This window comes from Rousettus aegyptiacus, unplaced genomic scaffold (assembly GCF_014176215.1).
Source record: "Rousettus aegyptiacus isolate mRouAeg1 unplaced genomic scaffold, mRouAeg1.p scaffold_m13_p_4, whole genome shotgun sequence".
NCBI lineage: Eukaryota > Metazoa > Chordata > Mammalia > Chiroptera > Pteropodidae > Rousettus > Rousettus aegyptiacus.
In genome coordinates this window covers 60,641,263-60,654,922 of record NW_023416307.1, presented here as the reverse complement: position 1 = coordinate 60,654,922, position 13,660 = coordinate 60,641,263, and the positions used below count along the sequence as shown (strand labels likewise).

General features: G+C 37.5%; 1 protein-coding gene across 5 annotated transcripts in view; it reads right to left on the bottom strand.

Annotated features, from left to right (window-relative positions):
- The window catches only part of CFAP44 (cilia and flagella associated protein 44), a 103,195-nt gene that overhangs the window by 60,784 nt on the left and 28,751 nt on the right, over window positions 1-13,660 (bottom strand). For all 5 annotated transcript variants that reach the window (XR_001597614.2, XM_016150677.2, XM_036219109.1 and 2 more), the window contains exons 14-15: window positions 10,357-10,566; window positions 9,627-9,737 (exon numbers count right to left, since the gene is read on the bottom strand). Coding sequence is in view for 4 of the 5 variants with exons in the window: in XM_016150677.2 (XP_016006163.2) it covers window positions 9,627-9,737; window positions 10,357-10,566 (321 nt within the window). In the remaining variant the exon portion in view is untranslated. The remainder of the gene's footprint in view (window positions 1-9,626; window positions 9,738-10,356; window positions 10,567-13,660) is intronic.

The window sequence follows — 13,660 nt, the reverse complement described above, 5'->3', positions numbered from 1 at the left end:
AAGTGTTAAAATTAGATTTATATTTGTTTTCCTTATAGATGTCATACATATTTCTTGAGACAAAAATGTAGTTGTGAAACGCGCTAGCCCAAATGGCAGAATATTAAAATTAGGACTGCCAAGGAAAATCTGCAGTATGTGGATAGCATATATAGTCTCAGCTTCTTTTAATGGATTATTCTCTCTCTGCTTGAGTTCATTAAATGAGGACACTCCCAAAGTTTTTGGCCTCTTTCCTCTCCTCCCTACTCTCCCTCCACAAATGTGCCCTGGACAATTTTATAGCCAACTCAAGGTTTCGTTGCCACTCACATGCAATTCCAAATTAATCTCTCCAGGCCAGACTTCTCGCTGAGCTCCAAAATCATGTATTAAAACATGGTTGGGAAATCCTCATCTTGATACTCCATACATACCTTATTCAACATGTTTATTCATTTAGTCATTTGATTCTATAGTTATTTATTATATACCTACTATGTACTCAGCATTTTGTAAAGTTGTAGAGGTAAAATTATAATAAAAGAGGTGCTGTCTCTGCCATTATAGAGCTTACCTCCAATGGGAGAGCTCATCATGTAAGAAATCATATAAATAAATGTAAATTGTAACTGCAACAAGCATCGCAGAGGTACTGTGAGAGCAAGGAGGTTGTGCAAAGCAGCGAGTTAAGGGAGGGTTTGAGGAAGCATGCTATGTAAAGGAAATACCATGTGCAAACATCCTGAGGCACACTGGGCTGATAAAGAAGTTGTGGACTTCAATAATATCACCTATGTCACAAGAACAGAGAAGAGAGATTGGGACAGAGCCTTAAGGAAACACCACTCAATGACTGGGTGAGGGAGACTGGAAAGGAATAATTACAAGATGTAGGGGAGGGAACCAGAAGAGCATAATGTCATAAAAGTTAAAGAGAAATGGTATTTCAAAGAGGAAATAAGGGTCAACAGGATCAAATGATGCTAACAGCTCCTGAAAGATAAAAAATAAAAATGTTAAGTGGATATCATTGGTGTCTTCAGGAGAGCTGATTTGGTGGAATAATGAGACTAGAAACTAGTAAAAAAAAGGGTAAAGGAGACAGTAGGATGTAAGAAAATAGAGTCCGTGGGAATAGTCAGAACCCTTGAGAAAACCAAGAAGAGAAAGATGGAGCAGTAGTTGATCAAAAAATTTATATTTTGTAAGTGGGAGAGACTTGAACATATTTAAATACTGATGAAAATGATCCAGTAAACATGTTAGGTTAAATTTCTATTAAAAAATAAATAGTGTGAAATCTTGAAAAAAGGAGAGAGTAGAAGCCAAAGGTCAATAGGCAGAAATAGCCTCAAGCAGGAAGGAAGACAGCATCTCTAACTGTAAAAGAAGAAAAGAGGAAGAGATGAGCTCAGAGGTAACAGGATTTTATGTTTGATTGTGGGAAGATGAAGGAGTTCCTACCTGATGGCTCCTAGTTTTTCTATGAAATGGGTGATGCTGAGAATGAGAGTGCTAGTTAGAAGCTTGAAGCTTTGAGGAGTGGAGAAGTTCGTAAATGATCATTGTGGGTGAAAGATGGAGTTAATAAGAACAGTGTTATAGTATTGCTGAGCCATCCCATGGATTGTGTTAAAGCCATTTGAATCACTAAATTCTGGAGAACCTAATCTTCCCTGATGTATGAGCATCTCCAGATGCCTTTGGCTGATCACCATAGGCAAATATAAATCATTTGAGGTCATTTAGGAATGGATTTTTGCCAGATGGAGATGAAGAAAAGGCAGAGGGGCAAGGGAGATCAAGGCAATAAAATAGTGGATTGAGCCTTATTGAAATGAATTGGCTCAGGGTACAGCCCCCACTGGGCAAACCAGAGGGGCAGAGCCAGAAATCAGGCTTAGGCGTCCGACACACACTGAGTCTGGGCGCAGGGTAATGAGCAGAGAAGCAGAGCAAAGGGTGGCAGCATTCCACGAACTGCCACTACCAGACAAATCTGCAGACGCAGGAACCTGCCCGGTCTCCAACCTCTTATAGCCCGCCAAGAAGTAAAATGCTCACTCAGCAGATTGAGAAAAAGCAGAAAAACTTTCCAGCCTAAGTGGTCTGTATTCATTGCATCTAAGCCTACTAGAAAGAACAGAGCTTCAGATGTGCAAACCTGCTTCCCTCCATCCACCCCACAGCAGAGTCTAGTAGAAGCAGTTGGATAAACTCAGACACAGCAGCTCTGCCTGTGGCTTCTGGCCACAGAAACGTGGCACTGGGAACACATAGGCCAGGAGACCCATTGCCCACCTCTTCTCACTATGGGGTAGTTCCCCAAGACCAAAGTGACCAAGTCATAAAGGGGAAGCCCACCTCCTCAAGGAATACGAGGCATTCTCTTCAGCTGAGGTGACACTGCCCCTCACTGATCCAGGAAGCCCTAGTAGAGCAGGTAAGAAAAAATAAAATCATGTGCTTCAGTACCACCTTTTAGAAAACAAAAGAAAAACCTCTACTTATCAACCTGCTAAACGGTGAAGAGTCAAATACTAGAAGAAGAAAGAGGAGGGAGGAGGGAGAACACCACTGAATTAAAATAACAGACAGAAACACAAGGACGAAGAAACAATGGAGACACCGAGCTATCAGGAAAAAAAAAAATGAAATGGCTATACAGAAACCTAATATTTCAATAATCACTCTAAATGTAAATGGACTAAACTCACAATTCAAAGGCACAGAGTAGCAGATTGGATCGAAAAACAAAACCCAACTACTTGCTGCCTTCAGGAGACACATTTCAGCCGCAAGAATAAAAGCTCAAAGTGAAGGGGTGGAAAATGATACTACAAGCAAATGGCATCCAGAGAAAAGTGAGTGTAGCGTACCTGTATAAGATGAAATAGATTTCAAAATAAAAAGGTAACAAGAGGTAAAGATGGACATTTTATAATGATAAAGGGAACAATACATCAAGAAGACATAATACTTAATATAAATGTGCCCAATCTGAGACTGCTAAAATATATAAAGCAATTGTTAACAGAACTAAAGGGAGAAACTGACAAAAATAAAGTTATAGTAGGAGATCTAAGTACACCATCGACAACAATGGCTGAATCGTCTAAACAGAAAATCTGTAAGGAAACATCAGCCTTAAATGACACAATAGACCAAACGCACATAATTGATACTTACAGAGCTTTCATCCCAGAACATCAGAATATACATTCTTCTCTAGTGAATATGAAATATTCTTAAGGATAGAGCCTGTGCTGGGGCATAAAACTAGCCTCAACAAATTTTAAAAGACTGAAATCATACCAAGCATATTCTCCATCCACAATCCTTTGAAATTGCAAATCAATGGCAAAAAGAAAGCTGGAAAAACCACAAGTATGTGGATATTAAACAACATACTACTAAGCAACAACTGGGTCAAAGAAGAAATAAGAGATCAAAGATACATAGAGACAAATGAGAATGACAATATGACATAAAAATTTGGAGGATGCAGCAAAAGTGGTAATAAGGGAAGTTTATAGCATTACAGACCTACCTCAAGAAACAAATATTGCAAATAAACTAAACATTTCACCTGAAAGAACTAAAAAAAAGACAAATGAAGCCCAAAGTCAATAAAAAAAATAAAATTAGAGAAGAATTAAACAAAAATGAGAACAAAAAGACAATCAGAAAATATCGATGCAGCAAAGAGATGATTCTTTGAAAAGATTAATAAACTTGAAAAATCTCTGGCTAGACTCACTAAAGAAAAACGAGAAAAGACTCAAACAAAATCAGAAATGAGAGATGTTACAACAGACACCACAGAAACAGAAAGGACTATGCAAGATTACTATGAAAGGTTATATACCACCAAATTTGATAACCTAGAAGAAATAGACAAGTTCTTAGAAATATATAACATTCCTAGACTGAATCATGAAGAATTATAAAATCTAAATAGACTGAACAGTAAAGAAATTGAAACATCATCAAACAATCTCCCTAAAAGTAAAAGTCCAGGACCAGGTGGCTTCACCAGTGAATTTTACCAAACATTCAAAGATTCAATACCTGTTCTTCTGAAACTCTTCCAAAAAAATGGAATCAGAGGCAATACTTCCTAATGCATTTTATGAGACCAACATTACCCCAATACTAAAACTTGGCTAAGGACAACACACCAAAAAAGAAAATATAGAACAATACCTCTGGTGCATCCAGAAGCAAAAATCCTAAACAAAACAATAGCAAATTGAATACAACAGTAATATTAAAAAGATAATTCATCATGATAGGGTGGGGTTCATTCCAGGGGCACAAAGATAGTTTAACATATGCAGATCAGTCAATGTGATATACCACATTAACAAAAGATAAAAATCATATGATTATGTCAGTAGATGCAGACAAAGCATCTGACAAGAAACAACATCCATTTATAATTAAAACAATAAAATGGATATAGAAGAAAAGTACCTCAACATAATAAAGGCCATACATGACAAACTCTCAGTTAATATATTCAATGACAAAAAACTGAAAGTTTTTCCTCTAAGATAAGGAACAAGACAAGGATATCCACTCTCATCACTGTTATTTATTCAACATAGTACCGGAACTCCTAACCAGAGCGATCAGGCAAGAGAAAAAATAAAAGGCATTCACATTGGGAATGAAGAAGTCAAACTGTCACTTTTTGCAAATGACATGATTCAATATATAGAAAATCCTAGACTCCACCAAAAAATTATTAGGAACAATGAACGAATACAGTAAAGTTGCAGAATACAAAAGTCAATATGCAAAGATCCATTGTATTCCTATATACTAACAATGAAATATAAAAAAAGAAAGAAAGAAAGAAGACAATTCCATATGCGATTGCAACAAAATGCCTAGAATACCTAGGAATAAACATAACAAAGGATGTGAAGGACCTATACATTGAAAACTATAAGACGTTATTGAAAGAAATTGAAGACACAAAGAAATGGAAAGATACTCTGTGTTTATGGATTGGAAGAACTGACAGTTAAAATGGCCATATTACCTAAAGCGATATACAGATTTGATAAAATCCTCATCAAAATTTTAATGGCATTTTTTCAAAGAAATAGAACAAAAATTCCTCAAATTTGTATGGAACCACAAAAGACCCCAAATAGCCAAAGCAATCTTGAGAAAAGAAAAAAAAAAGAACAAACCTGGAAGTATCAAACAGCCCGACTGAAAGTTATTATGCAAAGCTACGATAATCAAAACAGTATGGTATTGGCAGAAAAACAGACACACAGGCTGCCAATAGAACAGAATTGAAAGCTCAGAAATAAACCCACATGTATATGGGCAAATAATTTTCCACAAAGGAGCCAAAAACATACAATGGAGGAAAGAAAGCTTCTTCACTAACTGGTGCCAGGAAAATAGGAAAGCCACATGCAAAAGAATGAAACTAGACTGCTACCTGTCATCATACACAAAAATTAACTCAAAATGAATCAAGACTTAAATTTAAGACCTTAAATTTAGGTACTAAGCTTACAGACCTTGGTCTTAGAGAGGATTTATGAACTTGACACCAAAGGTAAGGGAAGTAAAAGAAAAAATACTATGTCAAACTGAAAAGCTTCTGCACAGATAAAGAAACAATCAACAAAACAAAAAGGCAACTCATGGAATGAGAGAAGATATTTGCAAACAATGCTCCCAATAAGGGGGCTGAAATCCAAAATGTATAAAGAACTCATACAACTCAGCAACAACAAAAAGACAATCCTATTTAAATGGCAGAAGACCTGAACAGTCCTGAACAGTCACGTTCCCCAAGAAGATACACAAATGGACAACGGATCCATAAAAAGATGCTCAACTTCACAGTTACAAGGGAAACACAAATCAAAACCACCATGAGATACCTCCTCTTCACACATGTTGGAAGGGCTATCATCAACAAAACAAGAAATAACAAGTGTTGGAGCCCATGTAGAAAGAAAAGAACCCTCAATCACTGCTAGTGGGAATGTAAATCAGCACGGCTACTATGGAAAACAGAATGGAGGTTCTTCGAAATTTAACAGAGCTACCTAATATGACCCCGCAATTCCTTTTTTGGATATTTACCTGAAAATTTTGAAAACATTTATCCGTAAAGGTATATGTACCTCTGTGTCATTGCAGCATTATACACAGTAGCCAAGATATGGAAATACCTAAATGTCCTTCAATGGATGACTAGATAAAGAAGATGTGGTACATATTTACAGTGGAAAACTACTCGGCCATAAAAAGGATGATATACTGCCATTTACAACAACATGGATGAATCTTGAGAGTATCAGGCGAAGTGAAATAAACCAGACAGAAAAAGACAAGAACCATATGTGGAATATGAAACAGAAAGCAACAAATAAGCAAACAAATAAACTCGTAGACTCAGACAACAGAAGGGTAGTTACCAGCCAGGGAGAGGATGAGAGAGGATGAAAAGGTAAGGGGGTCAAATATATGGTGATGGAGGAAGACTAACTTCGAGTGGTGAGCACACAATGCAATAAACAGATAATGTATCATAGATTTGTGCACTCAAAATTTACATAATGTTTTTAACCAATGTCCTCCTAATAAACTTTCTTAACCCATTTCCCATTTGCCCCAAGAATGCTTGCCAGTGGCACTTGTGGCTGCAGTGTTCACCCCAAGATACCTCACAGATTGCAGTCCTAACCTTAACCCCAAAGTTTGCCATGAAATATCTCGCTTTTATTATTTTCACATCGCTCTAGTATATCGATAGTCTTAGGAAACAAATGACATCATTCTATGTATAGCACTCTATTTTTAGTAGTGTTATTTCCATCGATAAAATACAGTCCGTAAGCAGAATTTCATGGTGACGGACCTGCTCACTCTGAGTACCAGTGCTGATTCAGCTGTGCGCAGGGGGCACCAGGAACTTACAGGGAGGCACTGTCAGAGTGAAGGCCAAAGTGAAACTCACTCTGTACAGAAGTGTCAGTGATATCCATTGTTCCCTGTTGAGCCCTCCCCACTCCCAGTGCACGGGCACAGTGCCACCTTTTCTCTGATGTCATCAAACTGGATAACAGAGGTCACTTCACCCAGAGGATTCCCTGAAACCCCACCTCTCCCAACTCAGCACCCCACCCAAGCCACATCCAGGTGTATCCTCAGTGAGTGAGGTGCTCCTTGCTGAGCAGTGCCAAGACTCACACTGTAGGCAGCTGACCTCGGTTTCTGGTGTAGCCTTTTGAGGTAACTATTAACACAGCATCTGTGAATTGCTTGCTGAATCTTAACAGGTGACCCCGGAGGAGCAGAGGCATGGGCTAAATTTGGCCTGCAGCTAAACCCCTCTCAGGACTGTGCCACTAGACACCTACTTCATAAATCCACACTAATAAGACCAGGGGAATTAGGAGCTTTGCTTAGAATATAGAAACAGACACGGAAAGGCAGCCAGAATGGGAAGACAAAGAAACAGAAACAATATGAGAGCAAAGAGCAGAGATCCAGATATAATGAAGTCAAGTAATCTAACAGATGCAGAATTCAAAACACTGGTTATAAAGATGCTCAATGAACTTTTGAGAAGTGTAGATAAATTCAGTGAGAACTTCAATGAAGAGATTAAAAAAAAACAACATAAAAATGGAAATGGAAATTATAAAAGAGAACCAGTGTGAAATGAAGAACATTATCTGAGATGAGAAGTATATTAAATGGAATAACCAAAGTGAATAAAGAAAAGGATCAAATGCCCTATCTAGAGGTTGGGAAAGCCAAGGACACTCAATCAGAATGGCAAGAGATAAGATTCTAAGACTATAAAAATAATTTAAGGAGCATATGAGATATTAAGGGTCCAAATATCCATCTGATTGGCATAACTGAAGAAAATTAAGATATTGAACAGATGTTTGAAGAAATAATGATGGAAAATTTCTCTAACCTGGTAAAGGAAATGGACATAAAACCCCAGGAAGCTCAGAGAATCCCCAAAATCAGGGATTCAAGGAGGCCCACACCAAGACACATCATAATTAGAATGCCAAAGGCTAAATACAAAGAGAGAATACTGAAAGCAGCAAGAGAAAAGCAGTTAGTCACCTACAAGGGAACACTCTAAAACTGGCAGCTGATTTCTCAAAAGAAGCTATGTAGGACAGAAGGGCTTAGCAAAAAATATTCGACATGATGAAGATCCAGGATCTATAACCAATAATACTTTATCCAGCAAAACTATCATTTAGAGTTGAAGGACCAATAAAGAGCTTCCCAAACAAAAATAAGCTAAAGGAATTTATCAACACCAAGCCAATATTACAGGAAATGTTGGAGGGACTTCTTTAAGAAGAAAAAACATGTACCAAAAACAGGAATAAAGAATGGTAACAACTACATTCCTATCAATAGGTATCTTAAATAGAAAAGAATTAAGTGCTCCAACCAAAAGATAGAGTGGTTAAAAAGATTTAAAAACAACAACAACAACAACAAAACCACCCCTACATATGAAAAGGAAGGAACTGACAAAAGATATTGCTTTGATGGACCTAGAAGGAATTTAAGTCAGACAGAGAAAGATAAATACTATATGATTTCACTTATATGTGGAATTTAAGGAATAAAAGAACAACTAATCAAAAACAGACTCACAAATATAGTGGACAATTTTGTGATGGACAAAGGGGAAGGGGCTTTGGGGGTCTGGGAGAATGGGGTGAAGGGTTAAAAAAGTACAAATTAGTAGCTGATAGATGGTCACAAGGATGGGGAGCATGGCATAGGGAATGCAGTTAGTATTAATATGTTGGCTAGGTGGAGGGTCAATGGGGAAGAGAGGAAGTGGGGGATCATTTTATGAACTATGTAGATGTCTAACCAATGTACTGCATACTTAAAACTAATTAAAATAATTTTTTTAAAAATTGAAAAAAAAATACTTTTTCTAGATACTATTGTATCTTATAGACTTTTTCTTTAGAAGAGCTCAAAATAGATTAAAGAGGCTACCCCAATATACCTGACAGCACTTCTATGCAGTTCATCAGTATCATTATCATCATCCTGGAATCTAATAACGTACTAGTTTAGATATTCAATCACTATTCACACGACTGAATTATCCTATGCTCAAACTTAGGGAAATTAGAGGCTTTAAATAAGTTTAGTAATCAATACTGAATCACCAGTGGTTAGGAAAGAGGTGGTGGAAAATGAGAAAATGGAGGTGTAATGGGGACAGAAGAGAAGTAAAGAGATAAGGATGAGGATAAGTACACTCAAAACTTATAACTGAACTTGTGAATGTCAGAAGGACTAACAAACCCAAGTCAACACATTCTGACATGTGTATCTGGATAGAGGCACCATTGTTGAAGCAAAGCCTGATATAACCCAGTGTTTTGAGAGAGAACTGTAGCCAACTAATTAGAATATGGGAACCAGAATGTATAGAGGGGGATGAGGAATTCCTGAGGGTGCTCTATTAGCCAAGCTGAGCAGCATCCTGGTCCCTCAATGCAGAACGTGGGAGTGGGGCTAATAATTCCACTTGCTGTTCTTTCTCTTCCAGATTATTTCATTAAGTTGAGACTTAAGCATGAAGACAAATAATTACTTACATGAGAGGCTGGAGACCATACTAACTGACAAACAGGTCCAGGAGTAGTAATAAAACCAATTGGTTTATAATCCTTTTCCACATCAAAGAAGAAGACAGTTTCATCTTGACTCTAAGAAAACGAGAAATGCCCACCAAATATATATTATGAAATCTATTCCATAGAGTAAAGAAACATGTACTAGCTACAGGTTATCCACCATACACTTATACCTATAATGGTCACATATCTCAGGTTATTCTGGGAAAGTTCTTATTTCAAATATTTACTTCATTCTCCCCGAGAAAACTTGACAAATCATGTATTCCAGTATGTGGTTCTGAAAAAATGATCAGCATATCTGTATATAAGATTATTTCATTAAAAAAAATGCATATGTTCACCTATTAATGCACTGAGAATTTACCTGGTTATTCACTTCATTTATTATAGTTCTATATAAGTATATACCTACACTATAAAATATCAATCATACATAAAACATCTTGCATGATTCTCAGCTGAAATTTTCTATTCATTTAAAATAAGTGTTAGAACTCGATTTGTAAGAACATTTTTAAATATCATGTGTAGGCTACACTAAAAGAATATGACTACAAAGAAAACAAAATATGGATATGTTCTCAGATAGGAGTATCGACAAATAAGGCATCATTAAATAGGAAGACTAATAAGAGGCTAAGTTAACCATGAAAGTTCAATAGGAAACAAAAAGAAATCTACTACTCACCCCTGTGGCTAGAATTTCTCCATCACGTTCATAAGCTAAAGCAGTGATATGAGCAGTATGGGGTTTGAAAACATATTTCAAGTGAAGATCTGCGTCCAAAAATTTCTTCCGTCCTGCAAAAATTGTGAGCCCTTTTGGATCATAAAGTTCAAGAATTCGAACAACCCCATCTTCGAATCCAACAATAATCTGTGCTCCAGTGTAGCTTACCTTGAACAAAAAATAAATACAAGGGATCTCAAATTAGTTAAGAAAGTTTTACTACATAACTGATAGCTTTATTTAGACTTAATTTAACATAGACTACCCATTGGTAATTCCTTGTAGTACTTTCTAGTAACCTCCATCTATTTCAGGACAGATCCTATCACTGCTGACTATGAGACAGGTACACTATGGCAATTCAAATGTGGGTGGAGTGTTTGTCTATCATGTTACAGGCATCTCTTACCAGGAACCCAAGTGTGAGAATAGTCTCAACCTGTTTTCGCAGAATTAATAGTCTAATGGGGAGGACAGGCATTAATCAATCACACAAATAAGTGTGGAATTATGAACTGAAATAAGTAGTAAAAGAAACATATTCTGAGAGCAAATAACAAAGAAAGCTGATCTAGCTGACTCTCCTTAAGGAAGAGATGGTGGAGCTGAGATCAGAGGATGCCCAGGAATTAACAAAGAACAGGAGGGTGGGGGAAGCACTCCTCAGAGAGGATATAACTTGTGCAAAGGTCATGTGGTAGGAAATAAAGCAACTCATGAAAAAGTTATAGTTTGACTAGAGCAAATTGAGTGAGGGAGCAGTGCTTCCACAAGGAGCTGGAAAGGGAGATAAGCAGGCACCAGGTCACAAAGTGGCTTACATGTCATATTAGGGATAGCCTTCATTCTGAGAGCAGCAGGAAGTCATCAAAAGGTTTTTAGTTGGGGGTTGGGAGTAGGGAGGTCACATGATCATATTTGCTATTTCATAAAAGTCATTCTTGCTGCCATGTAGAAAGTAGGTCTGAGATAGCCTAGATTGGATGCAAGGAAAGCTTTTGGGAAGCCTTTGAAGAAATTCTGTACTCCAGGAGAGTGATTATGGTCACTTGGTCTGAGGTGATGAAGTGGAGATGATGGATATAGACATATTTTAGTAAGAGGTACAATGGCCCTCTTTGGTAATAAGTGGGCATGGGGGATGAGGCAGAGGGAAGTGTCAAGAATGACCAAAACATTTACGGAGGCAGGAAACCCTGGAAGGGAGTCAGGTATACGTGTGGTTTGTTGTTGCTATTGTTTTAGAGTGAGGGGTGGCAGGGGGTGAGCAGAAAATCATGAATTTAGTCTTGGACATGTTGAGTTTGAGGTGCACTAGAGATCTCAAAATAGAGATGACGTATAGCCTGCAGCTTAGAGAAGAAGTCTGGGCAAGATATAAACCTAGCAATGTCTGAATGTACTAAATCTTTAGTCTTAAAAGGCATTCAGGAAAAGAACAAAATCCCTGTTATTCTTTAGAGCAGAATGATCTTCCCTGAAGCCAAGCAATTATGAAAATCTTGGGAATAAGAAAACTACACTACATTCAATTCCAGTTGAATGTTGTTAATTCAATAAACATTTACTAAGTGTCTAATGTACCTATAACTGTAGAGGCACTGGAGGAAGAAAGAATAGTTATGGTTGTCACATGAAGAGCAAACGGGCAGGTAGAAAGATAGAGAATAAAGCAAATAATCTTAGTATTTTGTGATAAGTGCTATAAGAGAGGTGTATGCAAAGTCTTAAAAAAAATAGCAGAAGAAGGAGTAGTTAGTTCTATTTGAAGGTGGGGTCACAGAGGGATATGCAGAAGAGATGATTTTTGACTTGAGCGGAGTTGTAAAGAATGATGCGGAGTTTTCCAGAAGGCAAGAGAGCATGGAGAAGGATCATTTCAAGTTTAGTATATATCCATATGATCATTAATTTGATATAAGGCTAAAAAGGAAATATATTCTATGGACATCACACAACCATCTGAATAAATGATTCAATTACTTAGGCTGCATTTTAAAGACTTCAGGTAAGAGTGTAAATAAATTAGGATAAAGAGTGAGCCAGGTTTGGTAGTCTGCTCTGTGCTTTCTATTTGTTCTAGCCTCATCACTGTTCCACCTCTATTTTCTGGCCTGAGTTCTCCTTCTGGTCTTGTCCCTGTTATGAAACTCCCTTCCAGTCATCTCCATTTCGATTTTGAGCCTGAAACATTTTCTTTGATTTCAACCCAAAATGGTAAGGATAAAATATTCCCAAAATATTCCCAAGACATTCTAAAAACATGACTACAAATTCTTTGACATGCTTCTCATGGAGAGATGGGGTTCAAGTGCCTCCAACTTTGAATCTGCTTCACCCAACGGATGGTAGAAGTGACGTTATGTGACTTCTACCCCTGGGAAGGCCAGCAGCTTCTGCCTTGTTTGTTAGAACACTAGGTCTTGGAGCCCTGAGCTGCTGTGTAAGACTTGTGTAACTGACCTGAGGCCAGAATGCTGTGATGAAGCCCAAGCCACACGGAGGCGCTGTTAAGTAAGGACTCCTGCTAGCATTCCAGCTTAGCCCAGCCTTCAACACAAGTACCAGACTTGTAATACAGAAACCTTTAGATGATTCCTGGCCCCCACCATTCAAGTGTTCCCAGTTGAGATCCCAGACACTATGAAGCAGAGATAACTCATCCCTACCGCCACCTGTCTTCCCAATCCATAAAATATATGAGCAAAATAACTTAATTGTTGTTTTATGCCACTACATTTTGAGGTAGTTTATTACGGAGCGATAGATAATTAGAACAACTCCATCTCTGCCTAATTTTTTCCCACAGCTCTTATTATCTAATGTATCACATATTTTACTTATTTTATTTATTGTCTGTCTCTGCCTTCTGTCTCTCACTAGAGTGTAAGATGCATAAGGGCAAGTATTTTTGTCTTTTTGCTCATTGCTGTGCTCCCAGAATCAGAAACAAGGCCCAGCACCTTATAGGTATGCTGGAAACAGAAATATAATGAATAAAATCAAAGTCGAAGGAATAGAAGACAGATTCACAAAGTTCTGTTGGTTGATTACTGTGTAACATGGAACTACTACTAATCTGCAGGTGGTTTATAAATAGATTTTCATTAAAACAGGACCAAAACCATAACAATAGCACAGTCATGGTGATTTCTACCACATTCTAAGTGAATAAACTGACTTAAAATTTGTATTCTTCTCTAAAATCCAGAGTCAGAAAATGTCTATATTTCTAAGAAACAGCACTGACATACTGTATCTA